At 37.5% G+C, this 27,190-nt stretch overlaps 1 protein-coding gene across 5 annotated transcripts in view; it reads right to left on the bottom strand.

The window, feature by feature from the left end:
* The window catches only part of pcdh11 (protocadherin 11), a 179,162-nt gene extending 166,806 nt beyond the window's left edge, over positions 1 to 12,356 (bottom strand). For 3 of the 5 annotated variants that reach the window (XM_084430315.1, XM_084430317.1, XM_084430318.1), the window contains exons 1-2: positions 11,693 to 12,356; positions 3,950 to 4,534 (exon numbers count right to left, since the gene is read on the bottom strand). In XM_084430315.1, coding sequence (XP_084286441.1) covers positions 3,950 to 4,489 — 540 coding nt within the window. In that variant the 5' untranslated portion in view covers positions 4,490 to 4,534; positions 11,693 to 12,356. The remainder of the gene's footprint in view (positions 1 to 3,949; positions 4,535 to 11,692) is intronic. The other 2 variants (XM_084430316.1, XM_084430319.1) reach the window with 1 other exon arrangement.
* Between the last annotated feature and the right edge of the window lie 14,834 nt (positions 12,357 to 27,190).

Below are 27,190 nucleotides of genomic sequence, written 5' to 3'. Positions count from 1 at the left end.
ACATCCCCCTTTGGTGGTTCTTGGCACACTTTTGTGACCATCTGTGGTCTACTGTCAGTACTACCAACACATGCGAAAACACACATATCAAGACTCATCCAAGACATAATTAGCATCAAAAACCAAAAGGTTATAAAAGGAACAATTTGCAGAACAGCACTTCTTCCATATACAGTCAACACAAATCAACAAAGCTGACTGCCGTGGTTATGTTTATATGAGAATCAACACAACAATCTGTGAGAAGCGGATCTGTTTGGTGTGCTTTTGGTTATGATAAATTGGGTTGCATTTTGTCAGTTACAAATACATGCATGGTGACTAAAATGCCTTTTTTAAAACTAATTATATATGACTCTTTTGGATTTATTCAGGGAGATAAAACAGTTTAGCTAATGAGTCTGGTTTTAAAATGTCTAGCAATGAGGGGATCAATCATAATTTTTATGTCAGGCCCATAGAAAATGAAGTTGGGGGATTCTGATCATCTTTAGACGGACTCAGGTAGAGTCAAAAGAACATGAATCACAGGCCCATGGGAAGTGAAAAATGTCTGAAATCAATCCAGGTAGTGCATAAGAATGTGCATATTCATAACAACTAAACTGTAGAGCATTATGATGGACACATGGGATAAATCTCTTTCGTTCGAGTAAAAGACTGACTGGGGATGATACTGGGTGTTAGACAATGACAAAAAAAAAAAAAAAAACTTGCTTAAACTGAACCCAATTGCAATCAAGAAATATATGCAAAAGCGAATGTCAGTTATAAATAACAGAAAAGAGAGCGGTATCCTAACAGTAGAATATATCAGTGGGCTTCATTTTGCATAGTTCAACCCCAGAGTTTCTCTCAGCTTTGCAGACTGGCTGAAGAATCTGTTGTATGAATCAATGAGATGACCTTCTACAGCAACAACTCAGAATGAACTCAGTACCAACAACTGAGAAATGTAATATTTTAGACCCTTGTACCATTGCATTGTGTTATAACACAGAATAAAAGTAATAAATATGAATATCATACAACATATGAATCCATAAATAATATGCACATTAAACTGTCTTAATTTTCTACCAGTACCAACTATAATCAAATTTAATCAGATTTGAGACTGAGACCAAAACACAAGCAGTGTCTCCAAGCCAGATCACACTTTGGCTGAAGAATCAGCCAAAAATTAGGTACAAATGAAACCTGGAACCAACTGACAGCCAGTGATGTGATTAGAATCTGCTACAATTTCCCCAGTGTCCACTATTGTCCAGAACACTCCCAGAAATCAGTTTACCTCATCCACTCACCCTTAAAGTTGATTCACTTTTACTTTTAGACTGATAAAGACTGATTCTCAAGGGAGTAAAACTACAAAACATTTGGTTTAATGAGCATATTCTCTCATAAGCTAATTGTTATAATTATTCATATTTATTTTATATAGAAGATCGACGGCACTGACCTACCAAGAACCGAGACATTTAAGTATCTTGGCTAAACGGTTGCAGTTGATGGAAGTCTGAACCATGAAGCCACTGCGCGAGTCAATGCTGCCTGGCTGAAGTGGCGCACGCAGACCAGCTTCACGTGCGATTGGAAGACCAGTGACCGTCCTAAGTCGAAGGTCAACCGACTGTCATTCGTCCTGTTGCTCGTTATGGTGCTGAGTGTTGGCCCATCACGAAAGATGTAGAACGCCGTTTCTGTGTCATGGAAACAAAAATGCTGCGATGGATCTCCGGCATCACGCAGTTATTTTATACTGCAAGCGATTCCGGGGTAACTAACCTTTTGTGGAAAGAGTCAGAACTCTTCAGCTCAACTTCAGGCACAACAATTACTTTGTTCAAAGAGGATGATATCTTTCTCAAGAATCAATATGAAGCCTTTGTGGTGCAACATTCATAGAAACTCTTTATGGCATGTTACTTATCAGCCCTTGATCATTAATGCATCATTCAACTGGCTCTACACATTGTCTTCAACTGAAATAACTGGAGAAGTGAGAACTTAAATGAAACAAAAATCACACTTTCAATAAATTATTTAAGCTGAGCTAGTTTCTCTTCCATTTCAAATCAGAACCAGGCACAGATGAAAACCAAAATACACATAAATTATTGAAATGAAATGATAACGATAACGCTGACCTTGACTCCCCAAATAAGCAAGCCAATGGATACTTTCTTTTCTTAAGTTTTGACTGTGCCGCAGATCTAAAATGACAATACTAACGGTCCCAGGTGATTAAAAACACACAAATGGCTTCAAAAGAGAGAAACTGCTTTCTTAATGTGAGGTTAGAGTGCTTAAATGGCAAGGTAAAAATAACAATGAGTTGGGTGGAACCCACAACAGAAAAGTCAATATCCTCATCCCATGAGCCTGATCTGATCCACATGGTTCCAGATAGGACTTGTAAAGAGGTTCTCTTTAAGTGATAAAAATCTCTTATAATGGAAAGCACTCCAGCCATGCATGGTATTACTTTCTGTAGGCTGACCTTGATAGTGTCCAGAGGTGCTTCTGTGCATCGTTCCAGGTGACATGGCAACACTAATGCTGATGGAACAATTAATATGGCACCGCAATTAAAACCAGGGTAGGCAATAACGGCCCTCTGTGTCATAAGCGAGGGCTTCCTCCTTAGGGGACATGACTGGAATAAGTAAAGAGCAGAAGAGGGATTGCTATCAGAGCTCTTTCAAAGCTATGTGCGCAGCAGCTGTGGCCCACAATGCTAATCGTGCAGCTCCATGCTGACGGTGAGCCGGTCTAAACCATTACTGTGTGGGAGCTTCAGAGATTCGTACTCTCATAGGACCATGCAAACGCAGTCCAAGAGGTGGATTCACGGCCAGATGCTGCTCGTGGGATGCTTTCAACAACCTCAGAGGATGAAACATATCCTCCCTTTCCATTTCTGTTTACTTAGATCTACCCTCACCAAACTCGCATGCATGATTCATAAAAAGAAACACTACACTTGCAGATGAAGAACAAATGAAATCATCTAAAAGGAAACAGCGCCTTTACATATTTATTGTAATTTTATGAGGCAACGCACTGGTCATTTTCCAAGCACAGGCAATTGAAAGAGCCACAGCAGGATTGGCAGAGAGAGAGAGAGAGAGAGAGAGAGAGAGAGAGAGAGAGAGAGAGAGAGAGAGAGAGAGAGAGAGAGAGAGAGAGAGAGAGAGAGAGAGAGAGAGAGAGAGAGAGAGAGAGAGAGAGAGAGAGAGAGAGAGAGAGAGAGACTCTTTAAAAATGCAAATTGGTAACTTAATCAGACATGAAAAGCAAGGATTCGGCTAATTCTCAAAAGAAAAGGTACAAATTACTCTTTCACACTTTAATGACAGTCTTGGGCTCTTTGTTTCACACTGTATTTGAATTTCACACAGTATTTGAATTTTAATTAAAATACAGGGCGATCTTTCTAGGGAATACCCGTTCATTCATTGAACTATGTTGTGTCGCAATCTTCTGCTTTTTGACCGACATCCCAGACGAGTGTGCTTAGTGACTTTTTACCACTTCTCAGCTGATTGGCCCCTCTGACACTGTATAAAAGGCTAAGTTAAATACACATGCAACATATCTGCTACTGTATATCATTTAATAGCCTGTATATCATTTAATAGCATGCATATCATTGTCCTACTTTCCAGTTTGAGCACCTATATTAAGCCTCTGAGAATATTATGCTAGTTTCTCAGAGGACATCAATTAGAAGTACTAGTACTGTTCACCCCATTGTTCATATCTATCTTAGTGCAATTACCAACTAACCTTAAACAAAACAGAGGAAATTACTTTTAAAACCTTGAGCCAAATGTTTTTTTTTTTTTTTTTTTGTATTGCTTACTGTGCTATTTTTATTCTGAACATTAAGGACCCATTAAATAGCAGTGTCACATAATAAATCACAGCTGAATGTTGAACTCACCTTGACAAGCTCGTAGTGTTGAATCCCATTGATTCCTATATCAGGGTCAAATGCAGAAGGGACAGGGTAGCGACTGTTGATGGCTGTGTTTTCTGGAATGGAGATGTTGATAACCGTTGATTGGAAGAGCGGGGCGTTGTCATTGATGTCTTCGATAAGGAAGCGTATCTTGACCAGTCGGAAAATCTCGTCTGGTAGCACGGCAACCTCGATCTCGTAAAAGCAGCGCTTCTCATTGAAGACTCCGGAGCAGAGTTTCTCACGGTCGATGCGGTTGGCTGTGGTGAAAATCTCTCCTGTGCTGGCTTCTACCCTGACCAAAGGCACATCACCTGTCTTGTAGACAGGTTTAAACTGAAGTGCTGAAGACAGTTTAATGTCTGGATCTAGGTTCAAGTTTAGGTCTTTGCGCAGGTTTCCGATGCGCACATTCTCCGACTGCTCCTCTTTTACTGTGTAGTCCTTCTCTTGAGCCCGGCACATCAAGAATAGGCAGGTGAGAAAAACCACCAGAACATGGGCCTCACTTGCCAAGTCCATACTCAGAGTAGGTGCTGCACTCTCTTCAAAGATCTGCAAGGTCTGCTAGAGGAGGAAAGGGAAAAGGGAAAAGAGAAAGATGGTCATATTCACAACTGTGAAACAGTTTTGCTACAAATAGCTTTTTGATCCTTTGGCTTCTTTGAAAGATTAAAGAGAGAGTTCAGCCACATTAATAAAAATCCTGTTCATTCCTCTCACTCTCATGTCCTTCCAAACTTGTATGACACAGAAGTGAACACACACAAAAAGGGAATTTTTGAAAAATGTGCTGGGTGCTCTTTTCCCTCCATTTACAATAATGGGGGAGGTTTTAAACCTTCAGTCATGTTTATGAGAGTAGCAATGTGAACAAGTTACTCTTGAGTTTGAACGTTTTTAAACAAATCAGCTGATAGTTTACAAAACTGATGAGAATAATTTGTTCACGAACTGATTTGGTTTTCACGTTCTCACTGTAAGTCACCTTACTGGATCAGTGATTCAAACGTAGCAGTGAGCAGATCACTTTTATGATACTTTTATGGTCCTTTGCATCTCTTTTAAAGCTTGAAAGCAAGACAAAAATATTTGCAGTGAAGCTTTTAAGCAAAAATATATAAACATCTGAAAACAAGACTAAAGACACAAAAGATCCTTGCTTTCATAGAAAACGCAAACTACTGAGTTTTTTCTGTAAAATGAGAAAATGAGAGGGAAAAAAACTATTTGCCAATGCGGTAAGAAAGATAACTGCACAGAAAAGAAAATTTTTCTCTAAAGTATAAAGTAACATGTATTCTAAAGAAAGAAAGCCATACAGGTTTGGAACGGCATGAGGGTGAGTAAACGTGGGTGAGTTTTTTTTTTCATTTCTTGTTTAGACAAAAGGAAAAATAAGCTGTTTTAACAATATGATTCATTGTTTAAAATGGTCAAATGCTATAGAGAGGCTCTCAAGATTTCAGACTGCAGATAATGGACTTTTGTACGCCATTGGCAACACTCAACAGAACTACAATGCATGATATCAGATTACAGTATGTTGATATTTTGAGTAGCCAAGATGTAACTGTAGGGTAAGTAGGAATTTTATTATTTAAAGTTTAAGAATTGAAAGACATAGGCCCATAATGACTGTCGATAACCATCAGAAGAATAGCACAAAGCCATAATTCAAAAGCACCAAGACATGATTTATGAATCAGCATTTCAGTGTTTGTTGCCAACTTGCTCGATGGCCACACAAATCCTGTCAGGGCATTATATAAATAAAAGTAGCCAGAGGGCTGAGGCTTTCACAATGTGCCAACAACTCAACTAGGTCACAGAGAACTGGTGGTGGAGATGCCTAACACTTCCAGACTCTGGGTTCTGTTAGTGTACAGACTTGTCCATGCAGTGCTATTTCTGTTTGAATATAGTGCCCTTAACCTTAACAACATCAGACACTCCACACTGAGTTTGACTTTCTTTTAAATTAAAGTGATCGTAATAATGAACAACTATATAGATAATTGATAAGTTAAAGCAGGAATGTGTAGTAAATTAAGTAGTATGATTTAGTAAATGAATTAATTAATATTCAGATATATGTTCAGATATAGCATGTTACTTACAATAGCCACTGAGAAAAAAAAAACATCACACCATAATGTTTTTGAAATGGGATATGGAATACTGTTAACAATGCCTCCCCGTTTGTCAAGTCATTAATGTGTAATTTGTATGTGCCAAAAGGCTGTTTGTTTAAAAAACAAAGCTGAACGTAGCAGAGAAACATGATCGTGTACCTTGAAGATGTGCTTCACACATCAAAAATTCATCACAAAGGCAGATTTTTTTAAACACACAGAGAGTTGAAGGCCCCGTTTTTTAAGCCGCTCAAGTCTCGGCTGTCAGCGAGATGTTCTGTTTTTCACAGTGAACACTCCGGCTGGACTGTAGGGACTCATTAAAGGTTTGTTGGGTAGACGTGCACCACTCACAGTATTTACATGACAGTGATCAATGGCCAGCTTACTATCTGCACACATTATCAGACTGTTATGTTTTTTCTTTGAAGAAGGTAGTGAAAAATTATTTGATTTGCTTTTGAGGATTGCACCATTTTTGAGTCGGCGAGAGCATAGCAATTACTATTCACCTACTGTACTCTGATAAGCCCGAAAGAGTCCAAGGCAGTATCCAACAATGCATAATGAGGAGGACTTACTGGCAAAGGAGTGCATAAAAGATGAAAAGACGATCTACATCTAAATAACCACAACTGACATTAAGTATAACGTGGACGGGCCTTTAAAACACCCAAGAAGGGCGACGGGTCTCTTGCACTGCGCGTTCCATTGCATCTTTAGGTAATCAGTTTACTGTCAACAATAACGAACCGCACCGTCCCGGGGAGAGTGAACACCGATGAACCTGTATAACCCAAAATAGCACCAAATAGTGTAGGCAGTGTAAGCTCTAGCTCTCAGTAAGTGATGTCTGGCATTTTGTATGGAGCTCTGCTACCCTGGGACGTGGTTCTGGGATTAGACAATTCCACACGGGAGCCCACATGTCACTCCTCCCCATATTTAGGACAGTTTATGTTGTTGTGAAAACTCGCAGAGCCATTTTCAGATTTACTCCTGGGAATGATCCTTTCAAAACTATACTCTGGATGGATTTGCAAAGCTTTGAGTTTCAACTTTCCCAATCTTTGGAAACTTCCAGCTTGAGAGTGAATAGAGAGAATTAGCTGGGAAAATTGCACTCATGGGTATCGGTGAGACTTTCTCCCTGCTTGCACAGGGTTCCAGTGATCTATTCTGAGCAGCGGACCATGCATTCCAGGGAGTTTGCAAAAGCCGTTCTTCCCTCCGGAGCCTGGAGTGAGCGGCACACAGACTTTGGAGCGCTTTACGTGACAATGTGATGGACAGGCCTGCCTGTATTTTGATTTTGAGCTGAGCTGTCAAGGAAGAAAATAATTTTACATGTCAACCACGAGTTCACGCTGAACCGAATGCTGCAGAGGTGTAAAAATCAATACAGTTCACCTACCAAACAGGCACCAGATTAAAACGATCAAATTTAATAAGAACGGTAATTAAAGCAAAATGACATTTCGAATAATGATTAAAGCCGCTTATGGAAGTTAAACTGGGACAACTGCCTGAAGCGTGTCACTTAACTTATTCTTATCAGAAGCATCACTCTCTATATCGGTTTAAAGAAACTCTGTGTAAGTGCGATTCTTTGACATTTCGATATAGTTTGAGTTTGCCCTCTACCTTTTGCCATCAGCAGCTTGAGACCCATAACCCCCTGCCAGCTGTTCGCCCGGCCTACCTGCTGTCTTTCTTGTGTAGTCAGGATGTCAGCCTTTTCATCGACAGGAGACATGTTTTTAATTATTTATTCAGCCTCTTTTATATCAAATAGGTGGTAATGAAAAGCTTCTGGTATAAGTATTAAATATGTTTATTACTTTTATTATTGTTGTGTTGTTGTTATGCAACATCATTACCGTATTTTTATATCTGTTAATTAATCACTCGTATGTACCTGAATAGGCTAGACTGATGCGTCGTATAAAGTTAGGATCCTACTGAAATACACAAACTGGCTTTGAGTAGCTTCGATGGCGACTACACTGATCCGAAGGACCAATGATCAACTGAATGATCAATAGGGAGGTATTAACATACCAAACAGGCTGCCAGTCGCAACGGATAAACAGATGTAGCCAACGCGATGGAGTCGATTTATATCCGTCAGCAAAGATTATGCATCCAAACAGTCATGTCTGCCATTCATCAATTTATCAAAGTTCCCATGCGGTCAGATGACAAAATAACTTATGGCTATCGCTTTAGCCAAGAAGGAACCGAGAGTGATTTTGTTTACGTAAAATAGTGAGCCATGAATCATCATCGAGATTTTGCTAATTGAATCATAAATAATCTTAGTAAAACTTGATTTAATTCTTTAGACCAACATCAGGCAATTTATCGTGGGCAGTTTCAGTCTGTTGTTGATATATCATTCTCCTATGATTTTATATGGACAAACATTGCAAAGTGTATAACATGCCAATGAAACTAAATCTTAAAGGATGGTTTTTGGCCTATGATGCACCATTCATCTTCACTCTTACCCCTTGAATTTTCTCTTCGAATAAATCAATTATTAAATGTATTAATTCAATAAGTTATAAATGACAGCAGGGAATCACAAGTGGTTTTTTTTTTGGTTTTTTTACAAATGAAGGATAATTTATTATGGACCTGAAGATGATGGAATCACTCTTTTGTTCTTTTTCCACTACAACTTTTATGGTTCGTCTTATGTCGTATATTTAGACAACTTTTATGTCAATTGAATTTTTCAAAACATGTACCCATGCATTTTCACTTCAACAAATTATATCAGCTCACCTCGTTCTAAAACACAGTACATTATTAAAATGTAATAAATAAATAAACAAATAAAAATATAAAATACGCTACTTTATTATCTTATTTATTGAAGGTGGTAAAGCATTATTTTTCTCTTATTGCAATGCAGGACAAGATAAATAAATAAATAAAACTGCCAATAGAGGGCACTGGAGTGGTCACAGTGTGGTCAAAATAAGACAACTAATATACAATAAATAACCATTCATATTAATAATTACATATAGTTGGGAGGCAAACTCTTATTCTAATGTTCAGATAATGCAAGACCACTTTGTATAATATGTTAGGACATTGTATTAAGTGAAACCACCTTGACCACCACCGCAGTGCAGTTTCAGTATTCGGCATTGACAGGGATTATCGTTGTCGCATGCATCTTTTTTTCTTTCTTTTTTTGCCAATTTAGTATTTCTACTTTTTTAAGTTTGCAGAGGATAACTGTAAAATTGATATCATTTTACTGCGTCTCTACTAGGTAAGTTATTCACTCAAATTGTTGTTACTATTAACATTGATATTGGTAGCTTATAAAACAATACAGAAATGTGCATTAAAACATTTGACTTCACCATGTGGCTATAATCAATTACTGAAACCTTAACCATTTATGTTGCATTATTGGATTACAGGCAACTACATTACAGTCAAAACTGTTTTGAGACATGCCCTGCATATCGCTTTCATGTTACAGCAGACATCATCATCATACTTTTAGTGCTCGATCAAGACTGAAAAAAAATCGTCTTCTGTTTCATATACAAAAAAGAATCTTAACTCACACCTTTGTATGTGCCAGAACTTTGAGCTATAACGATACATATTTTGTTTGCATATAGTTTACTGCATATAGTGTGACAACACAACATTTTGAACCACAAAGAATTGATAAATAAATTTAAAATATAGGCTAGACGTAATGCATAAAAAAATGAATAAGTGTACCTTGTGGTGCTATCTAAAACTGGGATTTTTGGTTTCTCGCATACTGTTAAAAATTTCACAACATTCTTTCAGCATCCACTCTAGGGGTTCAGTACTTTCCACACTTCATGAGGGGCTGTGAGAACTTATAAGAATTACTACAAACAATAAGTTATAAAGAGAAAGGCCTGTTGAAATTCTCCATATCTGAGTGTTGCTCAACCACCAGAGATACACTGTAAAAATGAAAACCAGTTGCATCATTTTGCCTTAGAGCATGAAACAATGTTGAACTCTCGTCCCTATGAAAATCTAAATTAGAAATTAATCAGATATGACACTCATACGTGTCGTCAAAGGTCGCTTGATGCAAAACTTAGTGACAGAATGTGAGCAAAGCAAGCAGAATGGGCTACATCTACAGTACATCGCGATCCAGTGTAGGCTACATTTGGACACTTACAAATTACCATGGTAACTATTGTAATTTAGCAGCTAAATACCATAGTAACAACAGTTATTACTAAGGCAAGACAAATAAATGGAAATGGGATTACCTACAAACAGTGTAAGGCTTTAAGAATCTTTGCTATTTGCATTTCTGTTTTTTTGTATTACACATGGACGTTATCAAGTTAGCAACACTTTTAAAGAAGTAACCATATACATGTAGTAGCCTATCTACACTTTAATAATAAAGGTTGAATAGGTCAAATAGGATAAACGTTTTATTATCAATATTAGGCTATTGTCTATTGTTTTTTTGTAACAATAAGTCTATAATAACAATAAGTCTAAGTCTCTAGAAAGTCTATAAACTTTCTATTTAAAGAACCACAACGCCAATACTGATAAGAACTTTTTAATCTAATGAGAACCAAATATTCATTAAAAAAAAAAAAAAAAAAAAAACTTCACAGCCAAAACCGGTTATGGCTGAAAATATAAGCAATTAAATAACCTTTATAATTCTTATGGGAACTATAAATGGTTACCATAGGGGTTTTTTTTGTTTTTTTTTTAAGGGACAGGATCTGTATTTTAATCAGTATTTCTGTTCTGCCTCGTCCAGCACACCGCTTTAGAAAATGACGCATCCTGGATCAGCTTCCGACTTCATCTGCTGATGCTCTTCTGTCTCGCGAGCTGCATACAGCCGTGCATTATTGAGTAGCCTAACCTATGCGATGTGGCCATGTCCTTAATAGCAAGTCATGGAATAAGATATTATTATTTTGCTCATAGCTTCTAAATAATTACAAAGCAAAAAAATCATCCCAAAGCCAACGGTTACATAGAATGCTTCAGAAGTTGTTAGATGGTGTCTTGCAGTTGCTATGCTGTTATGATTCACGTGTTGGCAGTAGACGTTCTGACTGAAATGCTTTAACCCGACTTTACCTTTGCGTTGAATCGGACACGTTGCACGATACTTTTGTGTAATAAAGCCAAGTCATGATCCGAACTGACAAACTAGACTAGCGCATCTCCAAACGGAAAGTGAAGCGGTAGGGTAGCTTAGGAAATTCTGCAGTTCGTGTTATTATAAACCATATATATTTTTTAAATATTATAACCTAATGAATTTATTTTCCTCAGGCAAACTTAAACACATCGACTTTTGTGCGCAAAGGGCCTTTGACTTTTTTTTTTTAACAGTGGAAGTGCATGTAGCCTATATTGAATCTAATTCGCGATGTTTTAAAGACGTTAAAGTAGACTAAGTAGCTACGACTTGCCGTCTTAAATAAGTAGGTAGCGCGGTAAAATCCTAAAAATGTTTGCTTGACGAAAAATGCATAAGATAAATAAATAACCCTTAAATGAGCATGAGCATAAAGAAGACGTGTCTTACCTCGGATTTCTCAGTGAATATGGAAACTCTCAATTCCCGTCACGTAGCGGCATCACTGCTGGAGGAGATGAAGTGCCGTGCAGACTGAAGAAAATCCCAGAATCAAACAGCTTCACGTAGTGACCAGTCGGTATCCAACTAGAAAAAACGATCCATGTCCATGAAAAAGTCCACGGTCCACGCACGAACAGCGAAAAACATCTGTGAATGACTTTTAGAAGAGACGATGTAATTCCTCAGATGTCTCGCGCCTGGCTACTGCTTGAATCCCACGCGCGCGGAGAGATAGTGGTGCTCCAAATGGGGTTGTCAATGTGCAGGACTTCTTATTTCAGTGCAGAATTCATACAGTCATCACGGGAAAACCTGGGAATGCTCCTCGCATGTACTTAAACTGTTTAATTAAGTTGTTTTGTCATTTTTTTGTGCGTTAAATTAACGACTAAAGAACTTGTAAATCGTTTAAAACGTCCTCGGACGCGTAATTTAACAGCATCCCGTGGTTTGGTAGAGTGATAGAGAGCTAATATCAATTTTGAGGAAAAACTCATGGACTGTCAGTGCAACGGAGCAGGTGAACAGTGTGCCTATATGTGCAGCATCACTTCCACACACTGAGGCGTTTTGCCGTAGTTGTACGCAGAGCTCTAGCAATCTCTGTTGTATTGTATGAACTCAGTTCCTTAGTACTGCCCACCTCTCCACCTCCGATTGACATCATCGCGGGAGGAGGAGCCTGCGATAAATTTCACAGCCTTCATCATCTTAAAGCCGCACTGCTGCTGGAGTCAGAGCCCCGCTCGCTCGCACTCACCGCGGACTAATACCTCACACCAACGCCGCTACTCGCCTGAGAGGAAAAGGGGGCACTGTTCGCTTTGCTTATAAACACGAGTTTGTGTGTGAAGTCCAACGTTAAACTACTTCATTATACTTTACTAATGATTAGATAGATAGATAGATAGATAGATAGATAGATAGATAGATAGATAGATAGATAGATAGATAGATAGATAGATAGATAGATAGATAGATAGATAGATAGATAGATAGATAGATAGATAGATAGATAGATAGATAGATAGATTTAGACCATTTAGGGATACATTCTAGATTTCAAAGCTCCTTGAATTTGCTGTCGACAAACATGAAAATATTTGGTTACACTTTATTTCGATGGTCCACATAAGACATTGTACTAACTATAAGTAACTTTGCAACTGCATTTCAACTAACTCTCAACAGAGTAGTAGGCTGTTAGGTTAGGGTTAGGTGTTAAGGTTCGGGTTAATACATTTGCATGTAGTTGCAAAGTTACTTATGATCAGAATGTCTTTTGGGGGAGCATCACAATAAAGTGTTAGCAGATATTAAGCAGACAACCTACTATCCTAATACTCTAATGACTGGTAGTTGAAATGTTGTTGCAAAGTTACTTATAGTTAGTAGAATGTCTAAAGTGGACCATCGAAATAAAGTGTAGCCTACCAAATATATATATTATATTTTTAAATCTGAGATGTGGCTCAATAATAAATTACAGTTGTTTCAACATAATGTACTACGGCATGCCCGGTCCGCACTAATGCATTAAAATCAGACATATAGAATTTAAAGAAAGAACACCGGTCACTTAACCTATCTGAAAAGTCGTTCGTCAGCACAATTCCAGCACTTTCTATTGCCATGGACGGCTGAAAATCTTGCACAGCCCCACATTCAATAAAGGTCACTCACACAACATGTACACATTGATCTTCCCATTAATTTTTACACTGCTGCAATGTAACAAATCAGTCTTTGACTGGTCCCCTCAAGCTAGCTTTTCTTACCAAAAGCCATAACCTTCGTAACATCAATCATGTCCTGATGCTTCACCTCAGCAAGCTTTTAAATGGTCAATTTCACTTGAGTGTGACCTGCACTTAAGTTTGGAAAGCTGGCATTTATTAAATATCATATTCAATTCTTGTGTACAATTACATGTTTACAGTTCTTGAACTCCAAGGCTAATGTGTATTTTATCATAGTGTTTAACATCCCATTATACCAGGCATTATTTTAGGGCTACATTTACAATGGCTTCCTTCATAACACCGCAGGAAAATGTCTCCCCATTTAGACAGCATGGTCATGCTAATTTACACAATCTACTCCAGGAAATCTACATCTTTGGAGGAATTTGGAGTGTCCAGGAGCTTCTCTCCCTCATCAAGTAATGTAGCTATCCGAGAGCTATACCTAAAAGGGTTGATCCCTTCATATTTTTAAGATTCCTACTACATGTCACTGAAGGACTTCTCCTAGGCATGTTAAAGAAATGCAAATCTGAAAGCCTTAAAGCAAAATGAAAGGCACAAAATACCACATGAATTATTCAGATGGCTATTTTGCCACCCTCAAAATGAACTTTTAGAGAAACCATTTATGCATTTCTGATAGGGCTAGAGAATCCACCAAATGCACAGAGCAGTTTAAATGTCATGCTGCACATCTAATCTTGGACATTGTTTTATTTCCTGCTGTAATGGGACGGTGAGTGTAACATTTGTGAGGAAGCATATGTGAATAAAATCTTAAATGCATTGGTAACATGTAAAGAAAGCACCAGTGATAATGATTTCATAGAGTCGTTGCTGCTGTCCTTGCTCCGTCTGCTACAGATTGTCTTTCAATAGAACTGTATACCAAGCATTTTCAGATAGCTCTTCTCCACCATCTCAACCATGATAATCTAATGATGTGTGACACTGGATACCTGTGTCTGAATTTTTAGGGCCACATAAAGGACAGAGTGACAATATTTAACGGTGTGAAGTGTTCGCTTTGTTCTCAGTAATTAAAACACTCACTGGTTAACTCATGCCGGGTTCAGAATGCAACATTATATTCATTTCCAATGTACAAAAGCCTGCAGTAAAAAATTTCTCGCTGCTTAAGTTTTCCCATTTTTGGCACGGCATCATTACACTGTATTTTTTTTAATGGTAAAAACATCTTCTAATTTACAGGAAAAACTGGAAGGAAGCTGACATACTGATGTGTTATAGGCATAATGAGAGGCATTTCGGTGACTAACTATCCCTAACTTATAGAGTTCATAACTATGTCATTAAAAGTTTAAATGGTAATATACCAACTAATCTTGATCTACTAAATATGTTAATAATGATAATGACTAAAGAAAGATCATCAAAAGTGGCCTTTCCAACAAATGTTGCCAATAATAACAGATGAAACAAAAATCACACACACTGCACATAAAAAAAAAAAAAAAAAAAAAATTACTAAATGAGATGGTTAATTTTTTTGTTTACGACATTTATATATTGTAATATAAAAACGTACAGGTCTACAGTCAGAATACAACACATGAATATATGAGACAACAACTGTATCATATTTTCCAGCCTCTTAATTTAACTAGAACATTAACAGCAAAGTTTTACACTACTTTTCACATTACACCCAGTGGCGAATGGTGGTTTCTCCTGGTATAAAACACATCAAGCTGCGACTTCCCATGGGCAAATCAGTTCGAACCAACACTTGTAATCAAGATGACTACACAGAGTGTTAATTACACCTCATGTAGTAAAATCTAAACTAATGTTTTAATGATTATACAGTTTCTTTAATGTGATAAAAAGGTACTTGTGTATATAATATGAGATCCTGTGAATGAACAAGCTAAAGAGTTGCACAAAGCTGTTTCCACATTTTTTTGTTTTGCTGATATGATCAAATGGGGTTTTCCTCTATTCATCCCTTAGTCTGCATGTGACTGGCCCCCCTACCGGATCCATGACTCATTACTAACGGCACAAAGAGAAATCATTGGAGGAAAGAACACACTAATATACCTTATCAGTCTAGCACAGCTTGGCAGGGAACGGTGCTGAAGACCAGGGAGGTAAATTGCAAGGTGTTCCTCAGTATATTAACATTCAAGTTCTTTCAGAGAGGATTGATCTTTCTTCCCTATAAAACATGACCATGCCTCTGTATTATCCAACCTGCCTTTAAAGAATGACTTGTTACTGTTCCCCCTTCCTCCAGGCATTCATTGGCCTCTTAAAAATCCTGTCAGGCTACGCAGAGGATACGTATTATTTAGACAAGCAAAGTTACTTCTCTGTTAGCATACTGATGGACATGGTAAACAGGCTTGTATTTAAAAGATGTTTAGGAAACTATAACCTTGTATTCGTTATTAGCGATCATTACTAACCTTGCATATATATTTGGCTCACCACTGTTGTCTATCTCTAACAGAATGATTGAATTGTCATCAGTTATAATTGAAGTCTATTATGTCCTATACATGAAGACGTCCCTGCACATAGGCGGACACTTTCCGGCCAGCTGCCATCATCTATTGAACATAATAAACAAAGACACAGAGGTGTCTGAGGTTGAAAGGAGCTTCATATCTTGACCTTCGCCTTCAAATACAACATTCAAGACCCTGGCTCAACCCGGCAGAGCAAGCCGGCATTCAAACGAAAGCAACCCTCAGGCATGATGATCGCCAGCACTGTGGTGGAAAATGGCGAAACGTAAAAAAAAGTGGGCAGTAATACAGTCAGTGCCATGAATTATGAAGGCCTTTGGAAACTAATGAAATGTGTAAAGATTTAGGCCATCTGAACTGGGTACTATCTTTTTGTCAGGTAGGTATAAAACCCTTTCTGTCTACAAAAGAGGAGGAAGGTAATCCTGTCTGTCTCTCCAAATGTCAATGACTTGTCAGGGGTGAGCGTTAGGGGTATGCATTCAATAAGGAGAGAGTCTGAAATAAAAGATTTCAGAGTTTGATGCACACATGGCCTCACAAAGCTGTCTATTATTGTCAGTCTTGCAGAGCTGTTGTATGGCTCATGGAAGAGTCAATTGCACAGGCCATGGGGTTTCTCAGTTAGATGAGACGAAGCGATTCAGTGAATGCTGGTACTCATGAATTGCCTGGCATGAGCCAGCTTGGCGATGGCCGGGGTGAAGGATAGTTGTTTGTTTGTGTGGAAGTCAAGGTTGATTGCAATCATGGAGTGGATCTATGCCATGTCCTTGGGGAATATTATGAGGTGAGGGGGCCAAGGAGATATCTGACAGCAAGGATACATCTGTCCCGAAGCCCGCTTCCACCAATCCGTGACAGCTACGCTTGTGTAATGCTGGATGTTTTCCATGGTCCTGAGCTGAATTTTGAATGTTGGAGGATGCATGTGCAAAGAGCCACAAAGACTAATAAGGGGCTTCAATTGATATAAATATGGACCAATTATTATGGCAAACCAAGGAGACCTACATTAATGCCAACTGTCCAGATGTTGCTAGGTGGAACTTTTAATGAGAAATAAAAATACCTTGGATATTTATTCGTCCTTTTAAAAGCTATTTGAAGGGTTTTGTAGATTCTGACAACAGGCTATTCATTTTGTTTATGACTATAAGTCATCACTGCAACATAATCATACCAGCTCTTGCTTCCTGATTGTTTCAGATTTTTTTTTTATTCTGTTTACATACACGTTGCACGTTGACGAATATGTTCATGGCAGGCTGCTAACTTGTTTTTCCTATAATACCAGTGGGGGAAAAAAAATGGATCCGGTTGCAGTAAATGGAAGTTAAAATGTAGAAAATGTCTCTGGCTGTCTCTTTTTTGCTGATATTTATCAAAATGCCTCACAACAATGTATTGAGTAATACAAAAAATCAGACGGGAAATGCAAAACAGACAATAATTTAGTGTGACACATCGTAAACAAATTTATTCTAATGAAGAGGATAAAACGTTCAGTGAGAAAATGACATGAAATGTGTCTTTATAGAAGGCAAAAAAACAAAACAAATTTGTCTCCCTGAATATGTGATGTATTAGTTCATACATCAAGCAATGGAAAAATACAGCTTATTATTGTTTGCACATCTTGCCATGAATGAGAGACACTGTTTGTCCTTTGCATTACATTTGAATAAGAAATAATATTAATGCACTGTAGTCATGCTGCTCATCCACATACATCACTGCATGCAACATCTGCTTTCTGTGACAGAACAGAGCAGGATCAATTTGTTGTGTGCATGCATAACTAATTTATCACATTGTTCCCCCCCCATAGATCTCGGCTGCAATGCACGCTCATGAACCGTTCACACTCACACACAGGAAAAAAAGAAGGATGGAGAGAACGAGAGTGTGTGCTAGAGAGAGGAAAGAGAGGGTGACAGCAAGAAAGAAGAATTGAAGAGAGGAGGGGTTACATTAAAATACTTTTTGTCTTGATGAATCATGTTTGAAAAATCAAGACGTTTGATTGCGGTTGAAAAAAACATGCATTTAAACAAAAAAGCCTCTCTTTTTGAGACATGTGCATAGTTTCGATGGGGTCTTTTTGCTTTTAAAAGCCCATTGATGTATTATGCCTTTTTTATGCCATCTGTCTTTCTTTTCTTTCGGACCAATGGACCAATAGTAAGCAAAATGTTCTTTTTCATTCTCAGAGGGAACTCATGAATTTAAAGGGATCAGACCACTACATTTATCTCCCACCGATAATCACAAGTAAATGGAGGAAAGAAACTTATCAAGTGCTCCTTGACTAAATTACAGGAGACAGAACAAAATGCTTGAACGTAATGATTCCTCTGCATGAAACGCCAATAAAACCATGAATATTAATAAGCAGTTTACAATTAACGAGCGATCTGATATAAACAAGCTTAATTCAGAATGTGCTCAAGTGATGCCAATTAGCTTGCGTATGGCTCTCAGAGTCCAGTTAAGGGACCAGTCTTTGCATAGGAAGGTTGCCGAATTGATTTTAAATACATTTTTATGTGTTGAAGATCTCAATCTTAATGACTAGCCTTTGTAATGTCAGGGATTAGACCGGCCTTGATAGCAACAAAAGCAGGTGAAATGAATGGCATGTGGCGACTTGAGATCCTCCATCAACCGAGAGGAGGCCCGGCAGCCCTGTCTGTGAAATTTTAATGGAGCCTTTTCTTTTAGGCACAGACAAGATGACGGCGGTTGCATGAAAACATCATCGCGTCGAGATATTTCTCCGCACTACACAGATAAGTGAAACACAACACGCATTAGCGAAGCAATGGTCATCATTTGGCGCTTGTAATGTGGCCCAGATGGTTCGACGCTTGATGTTCAAATCACGTTTAGTTGCGGTTTTCAAACCTTGAATGAGCTGTGTACACAACCATTGTTTGAGGAGGAAAATTGAAGGCATGCCGTGTAAACCGGCATCGTCTGATGCAGGAAACGGGGCGATTTGTGAAGGATGCTCACCGTCTCCCAGTCTAGCCTCTGAGGTGTACGTTTTGTGGCTAGAGTAAGTGTAATGATTGCGACACATGCTGGGATCGAGATGGTGGTGCATCTTAGGCAGGGGGAAGAGATAGATGAGCGAGAGGGAGAAGACTTGGGTTTACATGGATGAGACAATTTCTCTTCAGGGTTTTGGTGTAATTTAGGTTAAGCGATGCTCCTCCTCTGACAATTGAAGTGAAGGCTCCATGTAATTAACCTAGAAATAGAATGAAACCCCAGCTCAACTCCGAGCTTCAATACAACACTGCCATCATCTTATCCAACAATTCAATTTCATCTCCTCCCTATTCCTCCATTGAATAAACACTTTAATGAAATCATAATTAGGCTACAACTCTTTATGGGGTCAACCCTTTTAGTACTGGCTAATATCCCTTGAGTTTTCTACAACTTTATTTGATTTTGTAGCTCTTTAGACGGTGCCATTGCCGTTTTGATGTGTGATATATTCTAACGACGCAATAGCCTACATATATTCATGCCACAATCCAATCATTCACGCTCCCTAAGACATCTTAATGCATTGTAACTGCTGCATGGTACAAAGGAGCAACAAGACCTGTAATATAATACAAATTATTTGTTGATTCATTACACATGCATGAGTTATACATTATAGATGAGAGCATTGTCAAAGATGTTTCTGCTAGACTATTGATTTATCATTCCTGCACCAGTTGAATTACCATGTAGCCTAAGTACTAGTCTCAAATCTATTTTCCATATTCCTGCTTTAAATTTTAACGTACTTTGCACATTAGGAATCCAGAAACTGACAGCCAATACCTGCAAGATATGCAAATTGGCACTGAAGAGGAAGAATATAGCACTTTTATATGGTACGGTGGGAGTTTGTGAATGTTTTGTTTTTTTGTGGCTTCTGGGAATTTGTAAATAAGGCCCTAACTAGGAAAGAGAGAACAGTAGATATGTCAGGTAATACAATACACACATTCAGAGGCAGGTGTTGTGTATGGTCCTTTCAGTAACATTCAGTTTCAGTGGTTACACACACAAAAAAAAAAAAAAAAAAAAAAAATTTCCTGACAGTCAGATTAAAACATATTTTTGAAACACAAGTGTATTAATTGCCCCCTTACTAATTTCCCTATTTTTTTTAACCTTAACATCAGCATAAAAAGTTTACACATGGTCAAAAATGATCACTTTGTTGGCAGCTAAGTTACATTGATTGCATCTTACATTAATCTTTAGATAATAGTAACAATGGAATCATAAAAATAAATGTATAAATACAAGTAAAATTCAAGCCAAATCAAAGTATCTTATTATAGATAATATGCCTTTCTCTCTTCAAATGTGAATAAGGGTCTGCATATATAAATATGACATGAGAAGGTTCATAATGTTGAGCTGATTGATCTAGAACACATGTGGACTGACCTCTACCAGCAATTCTTACCTCCATCTCAGTCATTACCCCCTTCTGAATTCATTAACACCTTTGCAGTGTTATTTTGCAGGTACCAACTGGTTGCAAAATGTTGATCCTTATATAAAGTGACAGACATTATTTCCATATACTGTACTTTATAATGATCTTAAAAGTAGCTATTAATTGTGAATTCCAACATTTTTTTTTTAAACCAATTACATATTTTACAACAGCCTCGCATACCAAACCGACACAACATGGTCACTGCACACAGACACTATCGTTGACTGTTCTGAATCACATTTCCAAGTGAGTATTTTTTTTTTCTCAGTAAAGTATATAATTATGATACTTTTTCCCCCTGAATGCTGCAAAAATTCTGTAGTCAAATCCATTATGTTATTCACATACCAGATCTCATTCAGTCAATCAAATCCAATAAATATTATATGTATGTAGTCTAGTGAAACTTTAGAGAGACAAAGGGCTGTTCTGAGATTAACATTCTTAAGTTTCATGTAATAATAATACAAAATAAAAAAATAATTATATATATATATATTAAAATGTAATCTATTCCTATGATGAAAGCTGCATTTTCAGCATCATTACTCCAGTCTTCAGTGTCACATGATCCTTCAGAAATCATTATTCTATGCTGATTTGCTGCTCAATAAACATTTCTTATTATAATAAAAGTTGAAAACATTATTTTGCTGCTTGTGGGAAATCAGAATAAAGAACAGCATATGCATAAAAGTAATGTATTTTAAAAAGAAAAAGACACCAAACTTTTGCACTGTAGTGTATATAAAATATTTTACATTACATTTTCTATATAAAAGAAAAAGAAAAGTAAAGTAACAGATTTAATGAGGTGGATTCCTATAACACATTTAAAGGAGGAACAATTGACTAAATCACCACTGAACCACCCGATTGCCACATATTCTTCAAATCAATCTAAACTGCTTTTTTTTTTTTAATCTGTGGATTAGTTTAGCAGAATATTTCAAAGTGTCTGTGAGAGAGAGAGATTAATAGTGCACTGCTAGTGGCATTTTTCATGATTCTAGCAGCCATGATTTCCACAAGGTCTGGGAAAGCCTAATGATGACTTATACAATTGACCCTAACATTGTCCATAATAACATTGTCCATAATTAAGATCTTTTTTTTTTTTTTCTGCTATAGTATTAAACTCCTTTCTATAACTGCTAAGAGGGGATAAAAACCTTTTACTTAAACATCTCTCTTTGTAAACAGCACAGCTTTTCATGCCCGACTACCTGCAAATCATGGCTTTGCAACACTAAAGTCACATGCCATAGAGTACACATTGGTTTAAAAAACCCTAAACCCTTTGAGAAAGACTAAACTTTTAATTATTAGACACAGGTAGACACATTGAAAGCACTCTCACGCGGCCAACCAAAACTAATGGCATATTGCTCTCCCATGGTCTGTGGCACAAATTCATCTCCACATTAAAACTACGGATGTGAAATTATATAGTTAATTTTCTTTAGTGCTGATGAATGCATTATCAGCTGTAGAATGACCTTTTGAGATATTACCACAAGCTCGAGTCTTCTCTTTTCCCTGTCATTAAGGCCAAAGGGGTGAGTGACAGCTTCATAAGATGTAGGCCTACGCGCACACAGATAATCACAGCACTAAAGAGAAAGCTGTGCCTTGCGTGTTATGACCTCTGAAATGGCTTAAGGCTGTGTTATCAGATTTTTCACAAGCTAGTTCTACTCCCACACTTTATATAAGATGTGGTTGATAAGCTTTTATTATACCTTAAAAATAAAGAAGCGTCTCTGTTTAGCAGTTCTGAGATCTCTCTAGGTTACTATCCTATGTGTCGGCGTTCCCTCCTTAAATAATAACATCCATCTGATTTTAAATCTGATATGTGACACATACTCCCTCACGAACGCATGAAATAAGCCAGTGATTTCCAAAGGCTCTTAGTCACAGACAGTGAGCTCGGTGAAGCAAGATTTTGAACAATGGTCACAACTGTAGGTATCGCGTATGTGCTCTACCAAAGGAGTCCTACTTAAACTGGGTCTTCTGGGACTGCTTGTCTCATTCTTGAAATCACTTTAGCCTCTTTTCCGTTTCTTTCGGCTTTTAAGAAACAGTCTCAAGTAATGCTCAGAGGGATGCTTACGATGACATTTAAAATCTTTCACATGAGCTATCGGTGTACTACTAAATAAATCAGAGCTTCAAACAGATGTTCCTCACATTAAACACTGAATCCATTAACATTTCAATTCTTCTAGCATTGCCATTATCCAAACGATCAATATATCTTCAATACACGGCCTTAAAGGTAGGGTAGGCCATTTGTTTCATAAACACTTTTTGTTTCACTGGTTGAAACTCTCTTCACATCCTGATACCAATTAACAATAGAAGTAGTCAAAATATTAAAACATGTCTTATGTGGAAGTCACAGGACAAAAAAAAAAAGAAAAAAAAAAAGGCAATGATACAATGTCCTACCTGCCTGTCAACATTTGTAGTGCGTTCCGAATGACATGGTCCCTACGCAGTGTTCACTGCTCCCTACTCCCTCGCTGACAATAATCGCTCGTTTGGAACCCCCTACACCATCATCAAAGAAAGGCAGATTGAAAAGTAACATAAATATTGTAATTTACTTTAACATTTAGGCTATCATACCAAAATCATTTAATATACAAATACAAATCAAACATTATGTAATGCATAGCCTATAATTAATAAATGTTTGTTACATAGTATACTTGTATATTTAATTGACTATTGAAGCTAATAATTGACTATTAGACTAACAGATTTGAAGCTGCAGTGTTAACGTTACTTTAATTCATTATGAAATAATTAAAAAAAAAAATCTAAACATTCTAGTTTGTATAATAACAACAAAATATTTATGAATACTCACTAGGTACACTCCACCGCAGAGCCGTTTAAAGGGTCATGAAACCCTAAACCAAATTTTCGGAGATTTTAACAGAGGTAGGCTATGTGTGTTGAACACCATTGAAGACAATGTTAGCATCTGTTAGATTTAATAGTAGGGGGAAAATGGTTAAATTTTAGTTTTTTTCCACTATTTTCATCTTCCGGGTTTAAAATCTTCATCGTGTCCACGTCACAGGCCACGTCATGTAGCAGAGCACCACAGCAAAGAGTATAGAGCTGGTAAGTCCCGCCCATCCGTAAAACCCCAAGTGGACCTCTAGGTTGAAAAATCGTCAATGCAAGTGAATGTGAGAAAATAATTATTTTCTGGTCCCGTTTGAATTGTGCCATGAATGTGAACATATGTTGTCTGTGAATTTTTTATATAATTTTTCATGTTACGAGTTTGACAGTATATTGTATGATTCTTTGGCTAGCAGTTGTGGAAAAGACATAACGAGAAAGACTACATGTCGCCTATGTGACGTCACCCCATAACACATTTTCCCTCCACTTGTCAAATCACGGTGCTAATGCTGCGATGATAATCTATGGAGACAGATCAAGATGCCTGTGTGTTTTGTACCCAAATGTCACCATTCAAACCAAATGGGCTGTTCTTTCTTCAGATTCCCGTCAGCGAAGCAGCGAAGAGTTGTAGTCCACAAAGTGCTCTCACACAAAGTCTAACGGTATCAAACTTCTACCCGCTAAATTGTAGCATTCTTCACACGAAAAATGATATGAAAAATTCACAGACAACATATGTTCACATTCATGGCACAATTCAAACGGGACCAGAAAGTAATTATTTTCTCACATTCACTTGCATTGACGATTTTTCAACCTAGAGGTCCAGTGGGGTTAACGGAAGGGGCGGGACTTACCAACTCTATAGTATAGAAGTACTTCTATACTCTTTGACAATAGTACGTTGATGACTCATCGGTGTCTCATAATTATTCATGACTGAGTTTTCTTATCCAATGAGAAGACACTGTCTCTTAATTATTCATGACACCACGTGGAACTTTCCAATGACAGACATGTCAAACTGTGATATCCGTTATATACTGTCTATGGTGAATTGGTGATATCGCATTGTAGATGAGAGAGGCAATGATGGGACGCGCGTTTGTTTTCGTGGTGCAAAAGTTCTGGTGCATCTTTCCCCGCGATGCTGCCAGGGCTAGACTTTGGCCATCAAACACGGACACATCTAAACTATGTGTGTGTAGCAACCATTCAACTGGAGAATGGTGGACTTCGGCCTTGCGAGTGATGTGGTCCGAGGACTTTTCTATCGCTTCAGAGGTGTGTGTGTGTGTGTGTGTGTGTGTAAAATGTAACCCTGACCGTTTTACTTGCCTTTTGTTAAATAATCACTCATTATTAAAATTTAAATATTTCGATAATACCTCAATTGTATGGAACGTATGCTTAATTTGTGAACATTTCTGCCACTGTCCATCTTTATTATGTGGGTTTAGGGGGCGCGTAGATCTAGGCTATGTACAGAACGTTTTTTTCTTTTTTTCTTTTTTTAAGCGGAAAATGTATTATTTTCAAATATATTTATTTATAGTGTGTATATAAACAAATATATATTTTATAATGACATAATAATTATACATATACATGTACATTTATATGTTTTAAATACAATTATGATTACTGTAGGCTAATATACAGTATGTAGCAGTGCATTCAGTTACTTTTGAAAGGACAAAAATAAGGTGTCAGTGTATTTCATTAGACTTTAACTTTGTCAGCTATAAAAAAAAAATCTAGCATTTCATCACTTTTACCACTGATTTTTTGTGAGAGTCGATATGCATGGGCCACTGGCGATCGATGACAGTCCCCAAGTTTGTTTACGCCGTTGTTTATGCTCAGTGGGAAACGCGAAGCTATAACGTTATCTTGCTATTATTGTGTCCTTGTATCTTGTATGGGAGCTATAGTTATAACCTCAGGTGGTGAAACGATTTTAAGATAATGTTTCTCTTTTTCTGCATTCTGTTCTGCAATATATAAAAGCATTTATCTAACTTGGCGACATTACACATTGAATGAAGTATCAGTAAAACTTAACTTTGTTTGTAGTTACTATTTTGACTTTCCTTTATGCCGGAAGGGAGGGGAGGAGGGAGGAGACGGGATGAGGAGGAGGGAGGGTCTAGCTAGCTTCCGTTTTGTTTGACAACAATTCGAATGTCAACAAGAAGTTACGTCTCCCGGGATCGCTTAGACCACCTTTAAGTTGCATTTTTCAAAAAGATTGTGAGCTAGACTTGAGCTGAAAGAGGGGGGTTTCATGACCCTTTAAAAACTCTTAAACAACTACGTTAACTCCATCGTTAGATCAGACTGGTGGCGTGATTTTCGCTCTCCACTTTCTGTAAAGTGATGTTTTGATGTTCCCTTATTCCCTATGCCGTTCTCAGTGCCCTTGGAACTGAATATGTTCGCTCCCATCGGATTAGAATCTCACTTAAGATGGCGGAATACCGTGAAGTCCATTTCGCAGTCCACTAACGGTCGAATGGAACGCAGCCTTTACAGTCGTATGGAAAGCACCTTCATACCTCGCGCAGACATCACCTGTCATCGGCGTTCTGTAAGACGATGGAGAGTTGTAGACACAGCGGCCGCCTTTTAGGGCGTAAAGTTACTCATGAACTAAAACAAGGAGTTTATGCTGAGTTCACGCCATGTCATAACCATAAATAACGAAATGGAAAACCCACGTTATACCTGGAGCTGTTCACGTCCTCAGACTAGGATGTATGTGTTTCTCTGGCAACACTATCAACGCCGAAATTAATCAGCAGCAGTCAAGTGGTAGGCTACAACTAGAACTCTGTAAGTTGTTTACGTTCATTATTATTATTATGTTATGTGCTTTGAGACCCCGTCTCTCGTCGCTTTGCAAACCCTGCCTGCATGCTGTCTGTGTTCAGGTGTTTTGAAGGAGGCGTGGCTTTGGAAACGCTCTGTAGGGGAGGGTGGGATCTTATGCTTTTAAAAGCTAGCTATTGCTACTCTGTCCAAAATTGCCTACCATTTACCCAGTGATCATTCCATGTCCATATTCTTTAAAAAAATATAGTATTAGAGAAAATCTCTCTATGGGAGTGATAGAAACAGTCTCAGACAAAGGAAATACATGGAGAAAGCAATGTTATCATTCCAATCTCAATGCAACAAACATTTTGTCATGTTACACAATTACTTTTAAATAGCTTTCAACAGAGAACAACACTTTTTTTTTTTTTTTTTTTTGTATGTAGCATTTACACTTATGCTTGGATAAATGCTGAAATGTAGCCTAGGCTATAATATGGATATCTTGACAGCATTTCAAATGTAAAAGTACTTACATATGTTAAGCTTTAGAAACAATTATACATCTTTATATTATGAATACATTTTGTGTAGTTACATTTTACTATTACATAGATTTTTCTGAGCCCCCAAGCCAAAACACTTATATCTAAACAATATACATGGTAATGGGCAGATGAATGTACAGTGACAATCATTAGTTATATATTAAGTACAGTTTGTTTTATTGTTTTTTAAAGAATGTTATGATTGTCAAATTAGGTAAATGGGTTTAATAAATGTGATGGTATTGAAAATGTAGGATAATTAATCACATTGATTAAATACAATATTCATTCCATAAATTCAGTATTATAAAAGGATTCATAAACATTTGTTCATCTCTATAGTTGTTTGCATGTCAAATTATTACATTTTAGATGCTGTCAGTATGTTA

Source organism: Rutilus rutilus (genome assembly GCF_951802725.1).
Source record: "Rutilus rutilus genome assembly, chromosome: 14".
NCBI lineage: Eukaryota > Metazoa > Chordata > Actinopteri > Cypriniformes > Leuciscidae > Rutilus > Rutilus rutilus.
The sequence above is the reverse complement of the archived record's forward strand: the minus strand, read 5'-3'. Positions and strand labels throughout refer to the sequence as shown.